At 40.5% G+C, this 27,106-nt stretch overlaps 1 protein-coding gene and 3 long non-coding RNA genes across 4 annotated transcripts in view; 3 read left to right on the top strand and 1 right to left on the bottom strand.

The window, feature by feature from the left end:
* Positions 1-2,862: 2,862 nt before the first annotated feature.
* LOC117504547 lies at positions 2,863-5,546 on the top strand. The gene is made up of 2 exons (XR_004558819.1): positions 2,863-3,693; positions 4,198-5,546. It is a non-coding gene; the product is annotated as an uncharacterized LOC117504547 (long non-coding RNA).
* A 382-nt stretch (positions 5,547-5,928) lies between these two features.
* Positions 5,929-8,109, top strand: LOC117504548. Its single transcript, XR_004558820.1, has 2 exons — positions 5,929-6,224; positions 8,028-8,109. It is a non-coding gene; the product is annotated as an uncharacterized LOC117504548 (long non-coding RNA).
* A 725-nt stretch (positions 8,110-8,834) lies between these two features.
* LOC117504551 lies at positions 8,835-10,358 on the bottom strand. Its single transcript, XR_004558823.1, has 2 exons — positions 9,585-10,358; positions 8,835-9,539 (listed from the first exon to the last, which is right to left on the bottom strand). It is a non-coding gene; the product is annotated as an uncharacterized LOC117504551 (long non-coding RNA).
* A 1,746-nt stretch (positions 10,359-12,104) lies between these two features.
* Positions 12,105-27,106, top strand: part of actn3b (actinin alpha 3b) — a 36,297-nt gene continuing 21,295 nt past the window's right edge. Inside the window, exon 1 of the mRNA XM_034163993.1 lies at positions 12,105-12,502. Within this exon, the coding sequence (XP_034019884.1) occupies positions 12,368-12,502 (135 nt within the window). The 5' untranslated portion in view covers positions 12,105-12,367. The remainder of the gene's footprint in view (positions 12,503-27,106) is intronic.

Raw genomic sequence — 27,106 nt, 5'->3', positions numbered from 1 at the left:
GATTTTTTTTTTTTTTTAAATAGTTCTGACTGTTCTGACAGTCAACATCCATTTGGATTCAATGACCTACATGTTTCTGCATAACATTATGATTAAGCACAACAGATCCTGCTAACTATTCCTTTTTTTAAATCCTACTTTTTTGGCTATTTATATGACCTTTTACCAGAATTGGAGAGACTCTCTTTTTTGACCCCTGAACAAGTTGAAATGGGTGTTTTTCACCATTTTTGTTGTTCATAACTCCAACACTTTTGTCTATAATTAGTCCAAAGTATACCTTCTAGGAATCATTATGATCACACAAATAATGTGCTGTGTGATTGATTTAAATGTTGACCCCTGTGTAAACCTACTTGGCTCTTTTGGCTGTAGCTGCCAAATTGGGAAGATTATCATTATTACTACTATTATTATTATTATTATTGTTGTTGTTGTCCTTTAGACTAAGGTCCATTGGACTTAATGCTGTCAAGACTCATGTGCAGTGTGCTTTCCAAAAGTTTTCTGAAAAATCATTTATTCAGTTTTTTTTTTTTTTTAATTTTGGTTTAGACAATCCTTGGCAGTCTGTCTGCTCATGGTAAGTTGAACTTCATGATTGAATCCTTGTGGGCCCCCAAGAAGGGCAACACATGCCATTTTTTTCACAGTGTTCTATTTATTGCAGAACAACTGTTGCATAACTTTTTCTCTAGTTTTACATAAAAATTCTTTCAGAGGTTGCCTACAGGCAAGAAAAATCTCATTATCCTTTAATTATTTGAAGGGCCTCCAGGGCCCCCAAAGGTGCTACAAAAATTTCCATTTCTAGATTCTGCATCTAGAGTCCTTGAGTCAATGTCAATGTACACAAAAATTTTCATTGACCTTTAATTGATTCTCAATTTTGTCCCACCAGAAAGAGAAAACAAATTACTTTTAGCTGATTTTCTCAAAAACTGTTTGATTAATTTGTCTGAAATTTGCTTTTGACATTCTTTGGGTGACAATCTGGCTGTGGTCAGTTGGACTTTCATATTGAATCTCTTTTTAGTGCCACTTTCTCCATATTTTATCAAAATGACTCTTTCTCTGCCCAAAAGACTTCAGGGTCTGTCGACCTTTTCTTGTCCCCAGGTATGACATATGGGGGCAATATAGCGATCGGCCCGTCCAAATGTCCATCCGCGCGTTTTCGCTTGTTAGTGTGAGATCTCAAGAACCAGTTGACCAGTTTAATTCAAATTTAGCATAAGGGTGTACAACCCCTGGCAAAAATTATGGAATCACCGGCCTCGGAGGATGTTCATTCAGTTGTTTAATTTTGTAGAAAAAAAGCAGATCACAGACATGACACAAAACTAAAGTCATTTCAAATGGCAACTTTCTGGCTTTAAGAAACACTATAAGAAATCAGGAAAAAAATTGTGGCAGTCAGTAACAGTTACTTTTTTAGACCAAGCAGAGGGGAAAAAAAATGGAATCACTCAATTCAGAGGAAAAAATTATGGAATCATGAAAAACAAAAGAACGCTCCAACACATCACTAGTATTTTGTTGCACCACCTCTGGTTTCATAACAGCTTGCAGTCTCTGAGGCATGGACTTAATGAGTGACAAACAGTACTCTTCATCAATCTGGCTCCAACTTTCTCTGATTGCTGTTGCCAGATCAGCTTTGCAGGTTGGAGCCTTGTCATGGACCATTTTCTTCAACTTCCACCAAAGATTTTCAATTGGGTTAAGATCCAGACTATTTGCAGGCCATGACATTGACCCTATGTGTCTTTTTGCAAGGAATGTTTTCACAGTTTTTGCTCTATGGCAAGATGTATTATCATCTTAAAAAAATGATTTCATCATCCCCAAACATCCTTTCACTTGATGGGATAAGAAAAGTGTCCAAAATATCAACGTAAACTTGTGCATTTATTGATGATGTAATGACAGCCATCTCCCCAGTGCCTTTACCTGACATGCAGCCCCATATCATCAATGACTGTGGAAATTTACATCTTCTCTTCAGGCAGTCATCTTTATAAAGCTCATTGGAACGGCACCAAACAAAAGTTCCAGCATCATCACCTTGCCCAATGCAGATTTGAGATTCATCACTGAATATGACTTTCATCCAGTCATCCATAGTCCACGATTGCTTTTCCTTAGCCCATTGTAACCTTTTTTTCTGTTTAGGTGTTAATGATGGCTTTCGTTTAGCTTTTCTGTATGTAAATCCCATTTCCTTTAGGCGGTTTCTTACAGTTCGGTCACAGACATTGACTCCAGTTTCCTCCCATTCGTTCCTCATTTGTTTTGTTGTGCATTTTCGATTTTTGAGACATACTGCTTTAAGTTTTCTGTCTTGACGCTTTGATGTCTTCCTTGGTCTACCAGTATGTTTGCCTTTAACAACCTTCCCATGTTGTTTGTATTTGTTTAGACACAGCTGACTGTGAACAAGCAACATCTTTTGCAACATTGCGTGATGATTTACCCTCTTTTAAGAGTTTGATAATCCTCTCCTTAGTTTCAATTGATATCTCTCGTGTTGGAGCCATGATTCATGTCAGTCCACTTGGTGCAACAGCTCTCCAAGGTGTGATCACTCCTTTTTAGATGCAGACTAACGAGCAGATCTGATTTGATGCAGTTGTTAGTTTTGGGGATGAAAATTTACAGGGTGATTCCATAATTTATTCCTCAGAATTGAGTGATTCCATATTTTTTTCCCTCTGCTTGGTCTAAAAAAGTAACCGTTACTGACTGCCACAATTATTCTTCCTGATTTCTTATAGTGTTTCTTAAAGCCAGAAAGTTGCCATTTGAAATGACTTTAGTTTTGTGTCATGTCTGTGATCTGCTTTTTTTCTACAAAATTAAACAACTGAATGAACATCCTCCGAGGCCGGTGATTTCATAATTATTGCCAGGGGTTGTACTTGAATGATCCCTTGACACTTTGTATTACTGGTTTGTGGAGTGGCTCTTGTTTGTTTTGGGTACTCCATGGTATACAGGTACTGGATTGTAAGCGTTGTTTTGTCACCTTAGATAGTACCGACAACCTGCTTGGACTGTGGACTACTTCACAAATAGGTGAACTCTTTGAGACGTGTGGCACATCCTACCCATCTGAAGTATTTCAAACAGCCACTGGGGCCTTTTTTTTTTTTTTTGCAATTACAGTTTGTTGGGGGGTCGGATGCACACACAGACACGCCCTCCGTTCACCTCAATGCCTCCCTCGCTGTTTCCTCCTCCCTTCTCTCCCTGTGGTTTTACGTGATTGTTTTTTTTTTTTTCTTTTTTTTCATCTCACAGTGTAATTTCTGTGTTGTAGATACAAACACATACCGGTTGCATCCTTTGTAGAATTCTGTGGTTGCGGAATGTCTTGTTTGCCATGTTTGAGACCGTATTTTCTAGAGAAGTATTTTCATTTTTTGCCTCTCTCGTTTTTGTTTTTAAAGGAAGAAACTATTTAGCATGCTTTTTATTGAGAATATGTGTACTCTAATCATAATAAAGAAAGTTTGGATGACTGCTGTGGTTACAGAAAGCGGAGGGTTTTGGGGAGTTGCCCTTCTTCTTGTTTATGTTCTTCTCCACTATCTGTTTCTCATGTGTAAAATGACCACCAGACCCATTTGACTGGGGACCCAGGGGGACACAGGTGTAGCTGCTGCCCCAGCTTTGCTCTCTTTGGTCGGGGTAAGTGCGGGTTGGTGCTCCTTTTCTCTCTCCAGCCTCTCAAACTCTGCAAACTTGTATTGCGAGGCCACACTGCAAACCCTTCACACTTATGACAGACTCACTATGCATTCTTTAAAAAAGAAAAGGTGAACGTGCATTCTTTAGTTGAAGATGAGGCTTTTGTTTTTTTTTTTGTTTTTTTAAGGAAGGGCTCAGTATTCTGTCTGGTAATTGGGCCTGAAGGACGTTTTTGTGTGTGGCCGTTGCACAAACTGTGAGGACGCTGTGAGGAGAGCTGGGGAGAGCTGGGGAGAGGCTCACAGATAGAATGGCCTGGCTGCATTTTGATCTGTGGAGCAGTCCTGGTTCTCGGGGTTTGATGGGTGTGCGTATGGTCTGGTCTCTCCCCACCGCTGCACCAAATTCTCCCTCCGTGTGTCTCCTCCCAAACCTGCATGTGTGTTACTCTGCGACAGCGAGCCGCCACACTCCAGCTCTGACTAACTATCTCAACTGAATTAGGTCACCGGGCCACCTGGAACGGCCGCCGTGCGTGAGCGTGACGGCATGAGCCACGGGGACAGCTTTTCGTGTGGCGCCACAGCAGTGGGATTTGCTCTCTCTGTCTTCACCATCAAGGTAATTAAAACAAAACAAAAAAAAAGCACTGACCTCTTCCCACCTGCCGCCCCTCCTTTGACTGTGCCTTGACCAAACACTCCTCTCTTTCACCATCACCCCTGCACTCCGTCACCCCCTCCTCTGCTGCCGTGGCAGTGGCACACCTACAGCCGTGGGCTTCTCCTCGGTGGGGGGTGGCGGGCAGGGTGGAGCAGGGCTGGGACCCCCTCCACAAGTCCAAATCCTGTCTCGCATCTGCATACAAGGTGACTGACTGTGGCCTTTCTGTCTCATTGGTGTCTGAGCGTGTGAGTAAATGGAGTCACAGCAAAAGGTGCTGGAATGTGTGTTGGATAAAGATGGAGACAGCATGGATGTCTGGGGAAAAAAGTTTTTATTGATTTATTTTTGCTGGTCTTTTAAAGTTTGGCACACATGGCCACTCACACCCTTTCCCCTGTCCATGAGTCCACCCCTTTCCACCGCCGTATTCGCCGCCCTCACCCTTCCCTTCCTCCCTACTTTGCTCCTTCTCAATCCCACCCCATTCCCACTGGCCCTTTGCGCCTCTCCTTTCCGCCGTTCACACACAAACACACAGCGCTTTTCCCGCCGCCACCGCCGTCTCCACTTTGGATCTGGGTTCGTGGCTCTGGCTTGGACGCAGCTTCCCAGAACCACCCACCTGGCCCAACCCACTCCTTTGCTACAGATAGAGGGCGTGCCAAGGGACAATGTATGTGTGATGGCTCGCCGCCGGACTCAAAGACACTTCAGTGTTGGACGAGTGGCTTTGCTAAACTTTCGAGTGCTGGATTTGCTCCACACAGCTGTGAAAGGGATCTAAACCCAGTCTCACTTCAGTTTCAAAATCGTATTAATATAACATAACTCAACCTCATCCTGTTGGGGTTATCAATGTTTATTTTCTAAACTCTGGGTCCCTCACAGCCAGTGTTCCTGTCAGAAATGTCCTATAAGATGGTCCTCTGAGGCCAGTCTAACCTGTAGATTCTCATTAATCTCAGGGTTCCTATAGGACTTTTCTGGCACGGCAGCTCTCTCTAATCCTGGGATCAGCTGGACTGGTTTGTGATGTCCTGAGTGATTTGTATGTCTATTTCCTGTTAATCTCATCCCACACTTATAGTAGGCCTTGGGCCAGACCCATGAAAGTGGGTGTGTCACTACCACCCAGGGTGGCAAAGCTTTCGAAATGGCATTTTGGTCACTTATCTATAAGAACATGATAACCGTTTGGTGGCCATGCCAGGGTGGGAGCTGTACACAAGTTGGGGGTCAGTAATGGTTTACATGGGGGTCAAAATTTTAAAATGCTCCAATCATATTGAAAAGTTTCCCACATCATTTGTCAAATCACAAAGATTACAAAAAAGGTATAGTTTACACTACCTATAACTGAATGCTATAGGGGCAAAACAGCAAAAATGGTGACAAAAGGTCACACCTGTTTTTTTCCACAAAATTGACACTGACTGAATGCCACGCTACTATTATTGTGAACACCCCCTTTTCTACTTTTTTTTTTACTAATAGCCCAATTTCATAGCCTTAAGAGTGTGCATATCATGAATGCTTGGTCTTGTTGGATTTGTGAGAATCTGCTGAATCTACTGGTACCTTGTTTCCCATGTAACAGTAAGAAATATACTCAAAACCTGGATTAATCTTTTTAGTCACATAGCACTACTATTATTCTGAACACTACTGTAGGTGACCAAAATGCCATCTCAAACATTTTGCCACCCTGGTTGATGGTGACCAACCTATCTGGCCCCTGGACTACAGGCACACAGTACTCTGAGACAAATGCATTGTCTGGCATTTGGTTTGGCAGCTGCGAGATGTGGCATGGGTTCAAGACCGAAAGAGGTTATGGCCTTGAAACAAGAGGGTATAGATCAGGGGTGGGCAACGAGGGCCGAGACACTGCATGTTTTCCTTGCAACCAATCACCTCAGCAGGTGGGTTGCTGATGAGCGTCTCCCTTCAATCAATCAATCAATCAATTTTTTTATATAGCGCCAAATCACAACAAACAGTTGCCCCAAGGTGCTTTATATTGTAAGGCAAGGCCATACAATAATTATGGAAAACCCCAACGGTCAAAACGACCCCCTGTGAGCAAGCACTTGGCTACAGTGGGAAGGAAAAACTCCCTTTTAACAGGAAGAAACCTCCAGCAGAACCAGGCTCAGGGAGGGGCAGTCTTCTGGTGGGACTGGTTGGGGCTGAGGGAGAGAACCAGGAAAAAGACATGCTGTGGAGGGGAGCAGAGATCGATCACTAATGATTAAATGCAGAGTGGTGCATACAGAGCAAAAAGAGAAAGAAACAGTGCATCATGGGAACCCCCCAGCAGTCTACGTCTATAGCAGCATAACTAAGGGATGGTTCAGGGTCACCTGATCCAGCCCTAACTATAAGCTTTAGCAAAAAGGAAAGTTTTAAGCCTAATCTTAAAAGTAGAGAGGGTGTCTGTCTCCCTGATCTGAATTGGGAGCTGGTTCCACAGGAGAGGAGCCTGAAAGCTGAAGGCTCTGCCTCCCATTCTACTCTTACAAACCCTAGGAACTACAAGTAAGCCTGCAGTCTGAGAGCGAAGCGCTCTATTGGGGTGATATGGTACTACGAGGTCCCTAAGATAAGATGGGACCTGATTATTCAAAACCTTATAAGTAAGAAGAAGAATTTTAAATTCTATTCTAGAATTAACAGGAAGCCAATGAAGAGAGGCCAATATTGGTGAGATATGCTCTCTCCTTCTAGTCCCCGTCAGTACTCTAGCTGCAGCATTTTGAATTAACTGAAGGCTTTTTAGGGAACTTTTAGGACAACCTGATAATAATGAATTACAATAGTCCAGCCTAGAGGAAATAAATGCATGAATTAGTTTTTCAGCATCACTCTGAGACAAGACCTTTCTGATTTTAGAGATATTGCGTAAATGCAAAAAAGCAGTCCTACATATTTGTTTAATATGCACTTTGAATGACATATCCTGATCAAAAATGACTCCAAGATTTCTCACAGTATTACTAGAGGTCAGGGTAATGCCATCCAGAGTAAGGATCTGGTTAGACACCATGTTTCTAAGATTTGTGGGGCCAAGTACAATAACTTCAGTTTTATCTGAGTTTAAAAGCAGGAAATTAGAGGTCATCCATGTCTTTATGTCTGTAAGACAATCCTGCAGTTTAGCTAATTGGTGTGTGTCCTCTGGCTTCATGGATAGATAAAGCTGGGTATCATCTGCGTAACAATGAAAATTTAAGCAATACCGTCTAATAATACTGCCTAAGGGAAGCATGTATAAAGTGAATAAAATTGGTCCTAGCACAGAACCTTGTGGAACTCCATAATTAACTTTAGTCTGTGAAGAAGATTCCCCATTTACATGAACAAATTGTAATCTATTAGACAAATATGATTCAAACCACCGCAGCGCAGTGCCTTTAATACCTATGGCATGCTCTAATCTCTGTAATAAAATTTTATGGTCAACAGTATCAAAAGCAGCACTGAGGTCTAAAGGGTCCCTTGAACATAAACACCTGGTTGTCAATGAAATCACCTGTTGAAACACCTGAACATTAATGAAATCACCTGCTGAGGTGATTGGTAGCAAGGAAAACCTGCAGTGCTTCGGCCCTTCATAGCACATGATTGCCCACCCCTGGTATAGATGAATAAGTGAGTTGGTCACGAAGGTTTGAGGTCTCTAACATCACCATCATGAATGCTCACGATCCGAGGGACTGTTCTTTAAAAGGTTGTGTGTTTATACTTTTTAAAAAAAAAAAAATCTTTTTACAACCTTTGGATCACGTTCCCGGTGTAAAAACAAATGTATGTTCCAAACATGTGAGTTTACAATACAGAAGGTAAAAGCACTTGCAGAAATATAAGCAAATGTGTGTGCAGAGTTAAAAATGGACTCCAAGAACAGGACAAGTGCAGCTCCAATATTTCTTCCCTTAGCTGCCACTCCCCGACCCACCCTGCCGATTCCTCACTGAAGGCTTTTGGTGCTTTTGAACCTGGGCTTCCCGTGCTTGGGCGAATGCTGCCTCACATCTCTTAACCCTGCTCTGTATTCTCAGTCATGCACACTGACAGCCAGACTCACTGCAGCCTCACCCGCCCACCCACTCCCCCCCTGCCGTCTGGTTTGGACAGCTAAAGATGGTGCCGGTTGTGTCATCCTGATGCTCGCGCTCTGTGTGCACTTATCTCTGTTGTGGTGTTGTTTTGATGGGATCCCACAGGTTACATCTGTTCTCAGGCAGCAGGTGTGAGCTGAGATGGGGGAATGTGGGCATCTGGAACACGATCCACTTTGGTTTGGTTCGAGCACAAGATGTAAACCGTGTTGCCTTTAGGTTTGAAAGTTGAGATTCTGTTGGTTTAACTTGTTATTGCCGTAACCATCCAGCTCGTAGCACACATGCTTTACAGATGTCAGACTCGGTGCTGGGACAGGCTCCAGCCTCCCCGGGACCCTTAAATGATATTCATTCATTTTCTATGCCCACTTATATCAGACTCCACAGCAGCTGATTACCTCACCTGCAGAGGATGGACACAATGCATCAACAACGTCAATATAATGCTGTGCAATGCAGTAGTTTGGAACAAAGTCATAACAGGTTGCATGTCTCATCAAAGAACAATCAGTTTGGACAAATCAGTGTTTTGGACTGGTCACTCCACAGGGACGGCACTGAAGTGCTGAGCCACCTTTTGTTTATTGTAAATGGAGATTATTGGTTGACTGATGTGGACATTTCGGTATTTGGAGAGGAGGGTGGTAGATAGCGGTTGTATATTTGCAATATGTTTTTATGTATTTTTGCAATCAATTCAATTATAATAGTGCCATGGTGTCTACATTGTATTGACATCATTTATATCACATAATGACACATTATTAGTTGTGGATTGCGGAGATAATTGTGTAAAATCATTTATTTCTTCAAATAATGACATCATTTTGTGATGTCTTTCTGACTCTATCATAATGTCACACATACCATGTCATCATAAATGATTTGCCAATCAATTATAGGATTTCCCAGTTGGTTGTGCAGACATCCTGGAAAATGATTTTTTAACACTATATATTTGCCCTTGACCTTTGACTGATTTGCTCCAAAAATTAAAAAGTTAACTGTCTGGAGACAGTCACATCGTAGGAATATTCCTACCAGGATTGATGAAAGCTATACGATTAATACTAATAATAATTAATACTTCATAATTAATACTCGTACTTAAATGTTGTACACAGTTGAGACACACAACTAATTATGGTACAATATCCCCTTTACTGCTGGTATGTCAGGTGATCATTTTAAAACAGATTTGGTGGACTTAAAGGAACATTTCTTGAACACTTACTGTTTGCTTAAGCAGACATTTATTCCGTCTCCATTGCAATTATTTTAAATGTTTTAACTAAATGAATGTCCACAGATAATTCAAAAGAAAAGGTCACTAATTTCTTTTAGCTTCTCCCATTTGTTTGTCGTTACAGTAGATTCATCACGGGTCTGCATATTGATTTGCAAGTTTCATGACGCCTATCCTGATGTAACTTGAGATTTACAAGGATAATGGGCCACAGGTGGGCCTTTTGAGGTTTTTCCATCCTCTAAGAGTAAAACACTTTTGACATTTATTAGTCTGGCTGTCTCAAACTTAAACCATACCTGTCTGAACAATCAAATCAACAAAGAGTAACAAGATCAGCTTTTTTTATATGGAGTTCCCCAAGGCTCTAGTTTTGGACCTTTTGTTTTTCTATATTTATCACATTGTGGTCAAGTTATGCGCTGTTGAATAATAAATGTTGATTGTTCTGCTGATGATATGTAGTATACATGCAAGAGAACAATGAGACAACATATGCATTAAATACACTCTGCTCAAAGATTTCAACTTCTAATGACACTTCCAGTGACAGTTTAGATCATTGTTTTTATGCTGTAGTGTGTGTTTATTGTATTGACCTGCATTATACTGACATTTGTCCATCCTCTGTTATAGATGTTTCAAAACCCCCAAAGGACAGTGTAGTCTTTTAACAGTGGTCTGGTTTTGGTATAAAATACTGGATTTTAACAAAAAATGGTGCCTGACAGCACTTAAGTCTCATTATGTTTACAGTGATGAACCCATCCGGGTTCCCTGATGGCTCAGTAGTAGCACAGTAATATTCGTAAAAGTAATCACAAATGGTTAAACAGTACTTAAGCCTTGTTAAGTAGGTTAATGGATCAAGCTTAGTGTAGTTACATGTAACTGTGAGGTTAATTGGAATGAAAGTGTTTCCACTTTCCAACGAAGTGTCAAGAGCAACTGAAGAATAAGTGTTATCTTGAGAGAACATTTCAAAGTAAATGGATTCAGCACAAAGTTAGATTTAATGAATGTTCGATGAAAAATGTTGATCAACATGTTTACTGTGAATGATGATATCTTATATGACCACAAATTATGTTGTGAGGTTGTTTGCATATATGTCTTTTAATCTGTATTTCTTCATATGTTCTGAGTTAGTTTTTTCCAGTATGCATGCTAACATTAAATAAATTTTTTGTTTTCTCCTCAGAAGTGCGTGAATCTTTTTTTAATTCCTCATTAAGAAATTATAAAATGTATTGTTGAATATCTCTTAGTATGATGAACTGTGGGGATTGGGGTATCAATTTTTGCACCGCTAAAATGGGAGCATGCATGCTTGGATTTAAGGGCGCGCCTCCAAAAATTCTTTGGTGATTGGCGAAAGAGACCCAGATTAAATTTTTACTTCCTTCAAGGAGGTTCTATTTTCACTGCTGTCTGTTATCTTGCCAGCAGGATATTGCAAGAGGTTTTTAATGGTTTTTGTTGTTTTCTGGAAAGGGGAAGGCGAACAGGTGGTAGATTGTGAGGCAGATCAAGGTGTGGATACATGATTTTTAAAATACTTGTTTTAACCATTTTAAAAAGAAAAACTTCCTTTAAAAAATCAGGCATATGTACATTGTATAAAAGTGTCATTTTTCACTACTGATGCATGTATCATGGGAGAAAAACCAGGCTTCTGGAGCTTGTATAAAAGTGTATTTTTTTTCAATTAATTTGGTTTGTATCATTTTCTTAAGTGTCTTATAATAATGAATAATACAGAATGACAATGAAAATCAGGCATACGTGGAATATATAAATATGAAATTTAGTGTGATATTTAAAAGTGGCAGCTCAATTTTTGAAATGATTGGCAACTGATAGGCGTAGAAACATGGATTTAACACCAACAGCTGAGACAGTGAGAAATCAGTAAACTTATATTGCGTCATATCTTGGTTTTGTTCCCATTTGTTTATCAGCAACATGGCTCAAAAACACAGAAACCAATGTTAGTGAAATTTGGCAAAGACATTGGCCTTGGATCATGGAATATCGCTTTAGAAAATAATTTTTGATAAATATTTCTCACATTCATTGCCATGTCATTCATACTTTGGTGAAACAGCGCCCCCACCCTCACTGCACTGGTGCGCCATGGCGCAGGTATGCGCTCTCTTGGCTTGTACTTTTGGCCCGGGTTTGTCACTGAGCGTCATTAACAGCAACAGGTGCGTTCCATGGGCCATAAAAAACGGTTCTGGGCCAAGGGGGGCGTGATTGACGCCTCTCCACACCAGACTGGAGCTTCCTTTCCCCGCCGTGAGGAAACGACCCCGCCTTTTGCGCCTTTTTAGGGCCACAACCTGATACCCGGCCTGTCAGTTCCCGTACTTATTGGGGTGCGGTCACGTGTTGCGCTTTGACCAGGAAAGGAGCACCGGCCAGCAGGGTCTTCTGGCAGTGGGAGCCGCACCTCGGCACAGGCACCTCGCACCAGTGGAGCCCCGAACTGTCTCTCCCCCCCTCCCAAAGTAAAAGCGAGACCTCTCGTCTCAAGGAGGCTCCTGCACTCACGGCGTGCTCGTCGTTTCTGTGGTTTTGTTTTTCTTACCTGTGAGCTGAAGGGGACGAAAGAGGTCCTGACAGAGGCGGCACGATGACAGCTGTCGAAACCCAAGTGACATACAGCAACTCCTACACGATTCACCATGAAGAATCCTACATGATTCAAGAGGAGGACTGGGACAGGGACCTGCTGCTGGATCCTGCCTGGGAGAAGCAGCAGAGGAAGGTAGGTTTGGATTTGGAGACTTGTTCCGCCGTGCGTAATTACGCACAGACTGTCCCATGCAACTCGTCAGTTAAACGTGACAAATGGCAAGGATTTCGGATTCAGAGGCACTCTGGGAGTCGTGTTGTCTACATCTTAACGTGAAAGTGCTCAAGTTGTCCACACACCTGTCCTGCTGACTGTGTGTACAGATATTTTAGGCTGTGGAACTTTCTCAGTGTTGCCTTTCAGTTACCCCCAAGGGCCATGCACAGACGGCCTAAATATAATACGCCCCTTTCCAGCCTTCAACCTATATTTAAGTGATAACTAATAAAGCAGAGCCATTAAATATAAGCAAACGTTATGTATATTGTATTTCTATTAAAAGCACTTTGCAGAAGGGGAGAATGCAAAAAAAAAAAAAAAAATCCATGAAGTAATGTGGAGAGGTTTGCAAAAATAAAAATCATTTAAAATTTTCAGTTATTCGATTATATAGAAGTTTAAAATGATTTTATCTTTACTGAAGGAGTTTGTCTCTGGCAAATTAACTCATAAAAAGAAATGTTCTATAAATTGCACAGGGTTAACTATTATATATAACTATTCCATAATGAAAAATTCGTTGTTTACAAAATTATTTGACAAATTAGCTTTTCGTCTATAAAACACCAGTTTATGTTTGCATGTTTCACAAATAGAGTAAGACCCAAAATATAAACTTAAATGATCAGGGAAATGCAATAAACTATTAGTTTAAAGTATATCAAATGATTTTTGTACTAATAACAGCGTTTTTTTTAAAAAAGGGAAATATTTTAGTTTATTTTATATTTAACATAAATCATTCACTTATTTTTTTTATTTTTTTTTTTACTATATAAACCAAAACAAAACAGCCCAGTTGACTCTGCTGTTGCCTAGGCGACCAGCGGAGGCAACAGGTGAGTTTAATGAGACGTTGATGCTAACGGGAGTCAGTGGACGTCTGATTCTGCAAACATGAGAGGAAATAATCATTCATGGTTTCTTGCATGTGTACGTTTATTTGATAAATTGTACGGCTTTTTTTTTTCTTTTTTCTTTTTTGCTCGTGAGGAGTTATGTTTACCTTTTGTTTGGTTAGCAGTTAGCATAGCGCTGTTTGCAGAACTGTACTTGAGCACCGAGAATTGTGGAACAAACTGCACAAATCTTCCAGGTAATTGACTTATACTGGTTCATAGTCGTGGTTAAAGTTGTTTAACTTTGTCATAGTATTGAAAAGCACATTTTTCAACAGTTTGCTAGCCGGCCGTTTAACAACTAGCTCACGGGAGCAGGGTTTTTTTGTAATTTAAGATTAATCGCTTATAGTCTGGATTGTTTGTCTATTGTGCTATAGTCTAACATATTTTTACTTTGTTAAATGATATTGACTAACAAACAGCTGATTATTTTCTGTAAAGTCCATTAATAAACTGCAGGCGCACTCAGTGAATATGACACCAAGGCCCAACAGCTAATCCTGGATTTTAACATTATGTGTAGCTGTATTTCTAACAATACATTATGCCATGTCCAAATATATATCTGCAGCTTTAATAGATTTTGATCCTTTGTCTTTGGGGAAATTACACTTGTACATTGATAAGTCAGTTTGCAGTTTCAAATGCATGTGTTCTGTGTTGGGTCAAAGCACATAACATTTGTGAGTGGTGCCTTGTCATATAACACAATGATTTTCCCTCATCTACATTTTGGAATATATAAATTCAATTAATTTTCTAGGTTTAATTAATCAAATGCATGTTTTCATGCTATTACCTCCTGTGTCATGTTGCATGCTGTTAATTATGTGCCTTGACCTCAGGTTCTGTGTACTTAAAACTGAACAGTCTTATGTCATCTGGCTTGTGTGATTGACAGCTTTCATGAAGGTTAATATCTAATGGAAATAAAAAGAAAATCCCTGCGTCCACAAAGATGAGAAAATAAGATTGATAATACCACCAGTTGTTAAAAAGATTGGATGGAAATTGATCTTGCTGCTTCTCTTAGTACTTATGTATGAATAATTTTGGGCTGATTTTAAACCATGTAAGAAAGAAACGAAGTAATTTGTAGAGTGTGTGTTTTAAACACAAGTTAATGAAAGGATGGCAAATTCAGTGAAAGGTTTTTGGTCAACATTGCAAGAAGGGGAATTTGTGGCATTCTGGACAATTTTTCATTCAATAAACCATGGTACCTGATAAAAAGCAGTTGTACATATGCAAAAATTTGTTGTGGTTGAAGAGCTTTGTTGCTGCTCAACACTGAACTGACTGTTCCTGTAGTTGTGCGTTTGCATCATGCAGTACTTTTCTATTGGTGGTGGTTATATTTTGTGTCTATTTGCTGTATTCCTGCAAAAGTGCACTAATGTATTTCTTTACACAAAATGTAACTGCCAAGATTTGTGTTGCTAATTTGTCATGCATTAGATTTGCAATATCACAGTACACAGCTCTTCAAATATCAGCAGCAAGGTAACTTCTGGATGTTGAAAGTGCACACCACAAAATATTTATGCCTGTGCTATCTTATTTCTATTTTTGTGTTGTTACCGCAGTTTACCTGCAGGACTGTGGTGCATTTTAATATAGAGCAGAGCAGAAGCATTTTAGGAGGAATATTCATTTGGTACCAGCTGCAGTGAATCTGCAGATTTGTTCTGGCAAAGCAAAATGCTCCCCACCGACAGAGCACTGCACCTCCCTGTGTGTGACAAGTCTGAGAGAACTCAACAGATGGTAGCAGAGAGAGATGTCAATGCTGGTATAGATATACACCCTGGGTTGGTTTCACAGTCCTACAAATAAACGTCTTCCTAAAAATACTTTTCTACTGGCTCGCTTCTAGCTTGCTTCTCATTCTTCATCTTTCCTAACGTCCTGTCAGACTTTCATATTTTGACTGCATGTATATGTTACAGTTCGTCTTTTTCTATTTTATGTAAAATCCACGTGTGAGCCCCTGTCTTTAGTCATCGCCTCTCTGCCTCCCAGGGGAGTAGGTCATCATACTCCACTGCCCTTCTCGGCATGTAAAATGTAGCTTAAGAAGCTGATATCAGACCATAAATATAGACCACAGCATCATTTTGCCTTGTCGTGAATCTGAAACGAAACCCTTACGCCACCTGTTCTTGAAATTTTTGTGGAAAAAGCTGCTGCCGTTGACTCAGTAACGTGTAAAGTGTTTGTCAACACACAGTAATGCTGCTGAATCGAATGTCCAAATGCAAGATTTCGGACATTTGTTGTGTATTGCAGCATTTGCAATTGTGAGTTAAGGAATCATGGCTTAGTTTGCAGTAGGGATTTCACTTAACACTGTTTGCTAATGAAGGCATGACATGCCATATTTAGTGAAACATGTCATAATAGGTCATAAAAACAGTGTAGAGATTTGTATTTATGTCCTTAAAGCAACTAACTATCTGACTTGGCTGTTTTACATCATTGTTCAAATGTGCTTACATGGACAACTTATACAGCTAACTTGAAGACTGAGAATTGTTTGCTCTGTTTAAGAACTTAATTCTTGCAAATATGTAGAGGTTACCATCCCTGAAATTCATGTTAAAATGGCATGAAAATTATGCTAACCATGAACACTGAACTTGAAACCAAAATTGTTAAAAGAAAAAGGAAGTCAAGTTGTTTACAGAAGTCCCTGTGTGCTTGTACATTGCCACAACAGCAAACGTGTATATAAATGTTGCCATGCCAACACTTTCAGATATGCTGAAAGATGAAAGCATTGCAGAGGCATAATAAATAGCTTTTTATATTTGTCTGAGCTGATGATTAATGGATTCATGTAGTACTGTCATCACTTCATGAAATAACTTGCCTGCACATTACAGGGTGTAGTTTTTGTCTTTCGAACAATGTTATTCATTTATGTGAACAGAAATTTTAAAACGGAAAAAGTAACTCAGCGCTACAAAGAAAATATTCTTCTGTTTTAAATTATCAACACATGCTAGCATAAACCTATAAATACTCATTACATCTGGCTAACAGCCCAGATGAACCATTAATAACAGGGCGGTGAATGCTTGGTGTATACAAACTGTCACACAAAAGAACAGATCTTAAAAATAGATTCATTGTTTTACACTTTAATTTTTAAGGAGGGTAAGTGATGTAGGGAGAAAATTTCATTGGCATGATCTCCATGAATGTGTAGGATGGAAGAGGTGGTTGAACTTTAGTGTCTCTCTCGCTCTCTCTCTCTGAGAGAGAGAGAATGGGGTTATATCAGGACACAGGAAGAATGTAATTATGTAGTAATAATTGCAGAGACATGTTAATGATGTAATAAAACCTAGTAGGGACTTTGTTGATGTAGTGCAAGTGTGACAACTGGCTCTCCCAGCATCAGTCTGTGGATAACTGTTAAATGTGCCAGTTGCTGTCTATGGTGCTGAAACACCCCCCCACCCAACCACCACCACCAAAAAAAAAATGTCTATTTGAGTGTGTGTGTGTGTGTGTGTGTTTAAATGGAGACAGGCATGTTTGGCTTGAGAGCTGTTTTTCCAATTGTAATCTATTGCCAAATCTACATGTGGACACAAGAAAACTTGCGGAATGCATCAAAAAGAGGAGTGCACGGTACTAGTAATTTTGCTCTGTGATTGTTCATAGTAAGAACAAAAACCAACTGGATGTGGTAAGAAGATAGTGGGAACATGTTCAGTGCTGTGAGAATGTGGCAGGGACATAACCTGTATGAAATATGACCTTCAAAACACCACATTTTTCCATTTTTCACCACATCTCTGCTGAGTTAATCAAAATTTTCAGGAGGCAGTGTAGTTTCCATGGCCTTCGGCTGAGTGTGACGGGGTCCTTAAGGAGTCTCAGGTTGGCACGCATCACTTCCACCGTGACATTTTGGTCATGTGGCGTGTTTGTGCATGATCCAGCAATACAGGTGCCTCAGAAGCTGGATTACTCTCCTCTTTCACCTGGCTGCAGCAGGTAGATGGTTACTTTGGGGCGGTGGGATGGACTGGTTGTGTGCTTGGGTAGTTGCCATTCAGGACCCAAGGTGATTCTGTGTTGTGATGTGTGGCATTAGTGCATGCCCCCAGACTTGTCTTGACTTGGGGTTTTCAATTTTGAACAATTTTTTTTGGTAACATCCCAAAATGTTGCTTGTCTTTAATGGACAAATTAATATTGTAATTGATGTGGCAAAGGTCACCATCCATGAGAAATTTGTATATTTGAGCACTTCAGACATCAAACTGGTAACCATGGCTATATTACCAAATTTAACTTCATAAATGCTATGATAGCAATGTCATATTTTTAAGTGAGGATATTTTCTGAAGCTAGTTAAAAACTTGCTCCGGACAGTCTATTTGGCATAAAACATTTTGTGGAAAAGTTGTTAAATATTTGCTTCAACACTAATAATTATGTTTGAGTAAAAACTGCTTCTTTTAGTCACAACTGTTGTGGTTTTATTCAGTTTTGAAGTTAACTAGAAATAAATGTTATTACAAATGTGCCTAAAATCTTGTTGTGCTGTTGCACAACATAGTTAAGTTAAACATTTACACGTCTGTACGCACACACGTATAACTGCATGTGCATATAACAGCATATTATAGAGAAAAAAAATACAGGAATGAACATCCAAGATTTATTCATAAGCTGAATGGGTATCTTAAAAACAGATTTTTCTATTCTACAAGCTGCAAAATGTAATTGTCATCACAGTTGAGTGTTATAAAGTTATGTACTTGATGTGATATTTATCTTTTCTCTGTGTGCTGAGATCTGAAGCTGCTGTGTAATTAAAGTGACTCTTATCTGGCTTGGTCTCTGTGACGTTGTGTGCTATTATCTGATGCTACTTGGTAAAATGCTGAACTTGTGGATCTTCTCAAGTACCTTTGATGCAGCGTTTAATGTTAAAGTTAGCATTGCTTTGGCATTTCTTGCCTGACGTGTAATAACTTCAAACATTTCCTCTGTCATCAGGCGCAGCAATAATATTTCTGATGTTTAATATGTATTATTTGTGTACAGAAATTAGTCCAGGATTGGGGATTTTTTTATTTTTTGCTAGTCTGAGCTTCACATCAACCTGACCACTAAAATCAAGTTTGGTCAATAATTTTACAGCAGTTTGCCCTTGGGGGTGGTACATTTTGTTGTTCCTACTCATCCCTGCTGTCATATGGAGGTATTTTTCATAATGTCATTGAGGTCTCTGGTTCATTTTATATTATGGATGTATGTGAATTAAAAAAATAGATTATGCAAGGGATTATATTTAAAGATATTTTTAAAAACTGATTTGTAATTCTCCATAGCACTAGATGTGGTTTGTGCAAGTAATCCCATGATGCAACAGGGAGAGGGGTGTATTTGAGAGTCAATTTCCCCTCGTCATTTACACTTTTAAAATCGTATGTCAGTACAGGAAACTGTTACCTCGGTGTGCTGATCTCTAGACCTCAGGATCTTGGGACCAGTGGCATCCAGAGACTCCGAGGAGCTAAAAATAACCCAGTCTGTGACCACAGTATTTATTTCAAACAAAGAAAAATGCTGGCACTTGTTTGCCACAAGCATTGTATAAGCAGAAACCTGGATAGACCTCAGAAATGATTTAATTGCAATAAATGAATTAGGACAGGGTTAAAATGTTCATTAATAAAATGTAAAGGACAAATTTTCAGAACTTGAACAATAATTTTGGCTATAAGGTTAGAAAATAAGTAAAGGGACAGAAAAATGAGTCAAACATTTAACCCAGGTGAACTGTCAAAGTACCAGGACTACTTTTTTGCAAGGCACTGTAGGTGAAGGTATTGTGTGATACGTTTCAAGAGTATATGAAAGTTTAACCTAAGTGGAGAGGTGACGGAGCCAGCAGTCAGATCAAATTGCAGTTTCTATTCCAGAAGTAGTGTCCTTATAGGGAGGCTTCTATAAACTGCTTTAGGACAGGCTCAGGGGTCCTGGGAGGCTGAGGAGTGTCCACCAACAACTTTCTGATGGCTTTCATTCACACTGACGAGCCTCCGAACACCGTTTAAAGACGGAAAAAGTGTTTTCAGACATTTAGAATTGCACAGGCAGAGACATAGGATCCAGCTGTTGTGCCATTAGCTGCCAAATGGATTACAGTGGTGACAAATTTGCTGTACTTTTGTTTTGATTAAAAAAGTAAGTATACACTACTTGTTGTAGTTTGTCATTATTTTTCATTTTGTTGGTGAAAATACATTTATTAGGAAGCAGACATCTGCAACCTTACAAACACATGGTACGTAATGAGTACAAGACTGAACACCCACCATCGTTTCATATCCTCATTTCAGAAAATATATCTGTGTTCATGTCAGTCTTTTAACTTTCTGTACTAATAAGACCAACTGAGCTCGTTATGTTTTATTTATTTATTTAACTGGGAGAAAAAGACTCACTGAGGATAAAAATCTCTTCCATGACTGTACTGGCCAAGACAACAGCTCAAATAGTTTAAGGCTGGTGCTGCCTGCATGTAACTGATATTTACAGGGGTGTGTGTGTGTGGTAGCAGAAGTTCCAGTCATCAGTTGGATGTCTGCTGAGATGATGGGTCTCTTATAATAGGACTGATGTCATAAAGGGCATCAGGGCATTTCCCCCCGGATGATTGGGGGGAGGGGAAGGGCCAGGGGGAAATGTCATAGAACCTTCATAAAGATGTCAGTATGTACTTTATAATGACTTAAAAATCTGGAGCTCCAATGTGGAAATCAGACAGGCATGGTAGGCCCAATTTAAAAAAAACAAACAAACAAAACGAAAAAACACTGAGAATAAAGTTTTCATAACAGGAGCGTTCGCAAATCATTATATTTTTGTTGGTGATTTGAAATCCTAGCAGTGTGAAGTTCAGGAAAAAGAATCCTTTATTTGGCTTGCTCTCATTAGGGGGTCATTACAGTAGATTTAACCATCTGTCTGCATCTTCTGTTATACAATCATCCGCATATCCTCCCTCACCACATCCATTTTTGGCCTTCTCCAACTCCTCTTCCTCCATTCTGGCAGCTCAGTCCTCAGCTTTTTTTCTCCTAATAAATCTGATCTCCCTCCTCTGTACTTGTGCAAACCATCTTGATATCACTCCTCTTACTTTGTCTCCAAACCACTGAACTTGAGCTGCCCCTCTGATACACTCATTCTGAATCCTGTCCATCGTTGTCACTCCCATGGAAAATCACATCTGTAGCTTTGCCACCTCCGGCTTAATCTCTTACTGTTACTGTTTTGTCAGCGCCACCAACTCCAAACCATACAATATGGCTGCTCCCACCATCATCTTGTGAACTGTTGCAGATACCTTTCCATCGTAATAATTTGCTCAGTGGGCCCCAAGTATTTGAACTCTTCTGCCTTCATCACCTCTGCTCCTTGCAACATGGCTTTTCAGCTGTTCCTCCTCTTATTGGTTCGTGTTCCTGCTCACATTCATTCCACTTCTCTCCACAGCATACCTCCACTTCTCAAGTCTTGCTTGATCTTGTTTAATGCTCTTAATGCAGATCACAATGTCATCTGTAGTACTAAGTACAGCTCTGCATATCACATCAGTACCAGTGCATGTGTTCTCCACTCCTCAGACATCATCTCGCCTGCCATCATTTTGTTTCAAAATTCCTCTTCATCTTTCTTGCACATATCCATGTGTCTACTGATATGTCATCTGGACTTTTCCGCTCTTCATCCTCTTCATAGCTGGACATCACTTCATCTTAACTAATCCATTTGTACTTCCTGATTCACATTCTCCGTGTCATCCAACCTTCTCTTCCTGTCATTATACACTGGTCACACATACAGAGTGAAAGATATTTGTCAGCCATTATGTTTGAACTAGTGTTAGTGAACGGGTTTTTACTAGCACCTCACGGTAGATTACAAGTGTTAAGATACTCAGCTACAATGAAATACGATAAGTCAGGAGTCCCTGTAGTTCCACAGCTGAGTTACAACTGAAATTGAACCTTATCTGAACAGCAGGTAGTAACTTCTGTAGCACAAGGACAACAGAGAATAAGGCCAAGTCTTTAATCCCTCCATGCCAAGGTAAATGGAATTAATGGAGAGGTCTGTAATTTTTATTGTAGGTACGTGTCAACTGTGAGAGACAGAATTTGAAAAAAGTCAGAAAATCCACATTGTATGATTTTTAAATAATTAATTTGCATTTTATTGCATGAATAAGTATTTGATACAATAGAAAAACAGACCTTAATATTTGGTACACAAACCTTTGTTTGCAGTTCCAGAGTTCAGAGGTTTCCCATAGTTCTTGACCACGTTTGCACACTGCAGCAGGGATTTTGGTCCACTCCTCCATACACATCTTCTCCAGATCTTTCAGGTTTCGATTTTCAGCTCTCTCCAAATATTTTCTATTGAGTTCAGATCTACAGACTGGCTCGGTCACTCTAGGACCTTGAAATGCTTCTTATGGAGCCCCTCCTTAGTTGCCCTGGCTGTGTGTTTGGGGTCATTGTCATGCTGAAGACCCAGCCATGGCCCATTTTCAGTGCTGTTACTGAGGGAAGGAAGTTGTTTGCCAAAATCTCAGGATACATGACCCCATCCATCCTCCCTTCAATACATTGCAGTCGTCCTGTCCCCTTTGCAGACTGGACGTGTGCTGGTGTGAGCAGGGGGACCTTGCTGCTCTGAAGGATTTTAAACCAGACGGCGGCGTGTGTTACTAATGTAATCTTTGTGACTGTGGTCCCAGCTCTCTTCAGGTCACTGACCAGGTCCTCCTGTGTAGTTCTAGGCTTTCTCAGAATCATCCTTAGCCCAAGAGGTGAGATCTTGCATGGAGCCCCAGACTGAGGGACATTGACAGTCATCTTGTGTTTCTTCCACTTTCTAATAAATAATCATAACAGTTGTCTTCTAACCAAGCTGCTTGCCTGTTGTCCTGTAGTCCATCCCAGCCTTGTGCAGGTCTACAGTCTTGTCCCTGGTGTCCTTAGACAGCTCTTTGGTCTTGGCTATGGTGGACAGGTTGGAGTGTGATTGATTGTGTGAACAGGTGTCTTTTATACAGATAAGTTCAAACAGGTGCAATTAATACAGGTACAGAGTGCAGAATAAATCAAATCAATTTCATTTATATAGCGCCAAATCACAACACTTGCCCCAAGGCGCTTCATATTGCAAGGCAAAGCCATACAATAATTACAGAAAAACCCCAACTGTCAAAACGACCCCCTGTGAGCAAGCACTTGGCAACAGTGGGAAGAAAAAACTCCCTTTTAACAGGAAGAAACCTCCAGCAGAACCAGGCTCAGGGAGGGGCAGTCTTCTGCCGGGACTGGCTGAGGCTGAGGGAGAGAACCAGGAAAAAGACATGCTGTGGAAGAGAGCAGAGATCAATCACTAATGATTAAATGCAGAGTGGTGCATACAGAGCAAAAAGAGAAAGAAACACTCAGTGCATCATGGGAACCCCCCAGTAATCTAAGTCTAAGGGATGGTTCAGGGTCACCTGATCCAGCCCTAACTATAAGCTTTAGCAAAAAGGAAAGTTTTAAGCCTAATCTTAAAAGTAGAGAGGGTGTCTGTCTCCCTGATCCGAATTGGGAGCTGGTTCCAGAGGAGAGGAGCCTGAAAGCTGAAGGCTCTGCCTCCCATTCTACTCTTACAAACCCTAGGAACTACAAGTAAGCCTGCAGTCTGAGAGCAAAGCGCTCTATTGGGGTGATATGGTGCTATGAGGTCCCTAAGATAAGATGGGACCTGATTATTCAAAACCTTATAAGTAAGAAGAAGAAATTTAAATTCTATTCTAGAATTAACAGGAAGCCAATGAAGAGAGGCCAATATGGGTGAGATATGCTCTCTCCTTCTAGTCCGTCAGTACTCTAGCTGCAGCATTTTGAATTAACTGAAGGCTTTTCAGGGAACTTTTAGGACAACCTGATAATAATGAATTACAATAGTCCAGCCTAGAGGAAATAAATGCATGAATTAGTTTTTCAGCATCACTCTGAGACAAGACCTTTCTAATTTTAGAGATATTGCGCAAATGCAAAAAAGCAGTCCTACATATTTGTTTAATATGCGCATTGAATGACACATCCTCATCAAAAATGACTCCAAGATTTCTCACAGTATTACTAGAGGTCAGGGTAATGCCATCCAGAGTAAGGATCTGGTTAGACACCATGTTTCTAAGATTTGTGGGGCCAAGTACAATAACTTCAGTTTTATCTGAGTTTAAAAGCAGGAAATTAGAGGTCATCCATGTCTTTATGTCTGTAAGACAATCCTGCAGTTTAGCTAATTGGTGTGTGTCCTCTGGCTTCATGGATAGATAAAGCTGAGTATCATCTGCGTAACAATGAAAATTTAAGCAGCCGAAGACTGGAGCTTTCTTTCCACTGAAAATGAAGGATACTTCAAGTGACAAGCGTATCCTTTGTGGCCCAAACAATCCCAAGAGTGGCTTGGGAACCCCGCCCCCCGCCCCAAGATGAAATAGTTGGCTATTTGTGTATTATTTGTAAAGACAATTTCTGGCTCAATATTATATGTATAAATAAGTATTGTAGCATGAATGCTAGATGTCTTTTATTTATTTATTACCAGCAATGAAATGTTCAAAAATCTAAAGAGTGCAAGATTTCTGTAAGCTGGTTTGTACTTAAGCAGTTGTGAAAGGAGCTGGCCATAGATCCACCCGGATAGTTATTTTCTTATTACTTGCCAGCTGATATTGGCCTCACTCCTCCTCTTATCCCCATTCTGTCCTCCCCCTCAACCTGGGCACTCTGTCATAAATCCTCCACAACACTTAGACTAATTTACCTCTTTCATTGTCAGTCATAGAGCTCATTAAACGGCAAAGGACTCTGTATGCAGCTGCTACCAGGCACCTCCACTCGCACCTTTATTTTCCACCATCGATCACAGGCTCACTTACTGCGTCTGTTTGTTTATGTAACAAGGAGAGCAATCTCAGCAATGTGATGAATACAAAACCATTAAGGTGCTAGCTATCACAATATAACATCATTATCTTGTGCATGTCACAGCATTGTTGTTTATTCTGACAGGAAGATGGCTTGCATAGAAAATAAACACAAACACATAATCTGATTTTTGCATAATTGTCCGCCTGAATGCGTACAACTACACTGCCTCCAAATATTGGGATTTATGAAGTTTAAGGAAACCTGTCAAATTATATAATATAAGCGGTAAGCTGCTGTGGGCCATAATTTTCTGATTCAGAGGCTGCATGTGGCCTTCTTTTCAGCAGTGTGAGACCTCTGAATTGGATACAAAATACCAATTAAACAAACAAATAAATAACAAATGTCAAAGCCATTACAGCCCTGTTTTTTTTCCCTTTCCATGCTTTCTACACATTTGATAGCTGTGTCACTGTCTTCCCGCTTTCTAACTTTTTGTCAGTGTGCCTGATGCTCCCAGAAAGTGATGCACACACTGGAGGAGCACATTAAGTCTTGGCAGGCGTTTCTTGCTGCCATCATCAATCTGGTGGTGCAGCAGCCTGGAACATTGTGGCAGTGGTGAACAATGTAAGGCAGGATAATGGAGCAAGACACATCGTTTCCCAGCTCTGAGTCGAAGCAATTAATGTGACGATGTAGACAGATGGCTGTGTCCATACAAATGATTGACTGAGCAGGGGTTGGGATCCATTCCCCTGTGGTCTTCAAAGTATACCTCTGCTGTGGATCAGGTGCTTCAAGATTATCAGACACAATACCTGTTCATCCATCTGGCACAATTTGAAGAAAATGAAGCAGCTATTTGTCTGTTTTGTGAGCTTGAGATCCTCCAAGTAAAATACTGCAGTATAGACGTGCTAAATGTTAAAACCAGCCTGATGTGTTACTACAGTATAGATGCTTGAATCTATAAATCATTGGTGGTGTTCTTACTCTTGTAAAGTATTGTTGTCCATTATGTCTGTCCTCTTACAACCTCAAGTCCTCCATAGCCACGGTATAATATATGAGTATATGACAGGAGCTTTGAATAGGAGTGTGGCAGTGGCTCCATTGTCAGCAGGATTTCTGGGATATCGCACTCTACTCTCCAATAATCCCTTTTGAAGTACAGAGAAGCTGTGTAGATTAGGCATGGGCCAGTATGAGATTTGGACGGTATGATAACCGTGTGCAAAAATACCGCAGTTTCACGGTATTATGTATAGCTTTAAATGTGCTTTAACAGCATTATGGCTATTTGCATATGAAGCGTGCATGATTCAGGCACACTAATTGACGCGATGTCTACTGCTGCGAGCACTATACCACTGATAAATTTAGAGAAAATACCAAAATGATAGTCTGTCTTTTAGACATGTAGCATGTGCCGTGTGGGAAACATGGCTGGAATAACGTCTGGAACTCCGGATACTCAATACTTGGCCCAGCTTCACCAACAAAGTGCTTGGAATACATGCATTTGTCCTTCTTGACATGTTTGTGGGAGAAATTTGGTCGACCACACGCACGACTCGAGTCCTCCACTTGTGCTTCTCAGTGGTTACAAAGATGGGATAAAGTTTACTCCTTCCATGTAATCCTTTGCAGGTATCTTGAATTGCTCTGCGTCCAGCACAGGCCATAGTTACAGTCCTTTGTTGCCACCATTTTTGGTTTGAAGGGCTATTCTGCAGAAAATGAAACGAAAAAGCTGACTTGGTCCTTTTTAGACGGAGGGAAAAGTTCAGTGCAGGCTTCACCTCCTTCAGCCATGATGCAGAGCTAGCTAACGTTAGCTGCCTGTTTGTAAACAGAGACAGAGGTCCGCGCCAGGGGGTAGGGCAGCAGTGGCTGCCTCCGCTCTGCCCGTCAACAATCCTCATAACCCGCTCATACCGTAGGGACGGTATAACAGAAAATTTAGTGGTTTTGATACCGTGGCTCTTTCATACTGTGGTATCCCGTGAAACCGGCCCATATCTACTGTAGTCCCAGTTTTCAACCAGAATTATTTATGTATTGCATGTGTATTTCAAAACAGAAATTAAATGCACTGGATGGACAAATCATGAAATTTGGTGATGGTCTAGTGGGTGAGGCATTATTTGTAAAGCGCTTTGAGCACATGATGCAGATGGAAAAATGCTATATAAATGCAGTCCACTTATTTATTTAAATTATATGCTACTGTGAACTTTCCTCAGTTCAGTTTTATATAACACCAGGTCACAACCCAGGGTGCTTCACAAGAGGAAGGGCAAAGAGTTGTCAAACATACAAAACCAAAATGACAGAAGTAAGCCTCCATATAATAAAAGCCCAGTGGGCATCGTGACCCACAGTTCATCACGAGTGGCAGAATTAATTGGCCAGTCATTTCTTTCCAGACACCCTGTTCTCAGACAAGGGACCACTAGATGGACATACCTCTCTGTTGTAGCCATCAGTGATGACCTCATTGAAAACGCCTTAAACAAAGACGAGTAGAAATCAATCACTCGGAATGCACAACTCACAAGACACTGTTTCTCAGCAGCAAAGTAACAGACAGGATGCTATTAACCCTGTGAAGCAGCGTCAGCTAT

The sequence above is a fragment of the Thalassophryne amazonica genome, chromosome 23 (genome assembly GCF_902500255.1).
Source record: "Thalassophryne amazonica chromosome 23, fThaAma1.1, whole genome shotgun sequence".
NCBI lineage: Eukaryota > Metazoa > Chordata > Actinopteri > Batrachoidiformes > Batrachoididae > Thalassophryne > Thalassophryne amazonica.
This window is presented reverse-complemented; position numbering and strand designations above follow the sequence as displayed.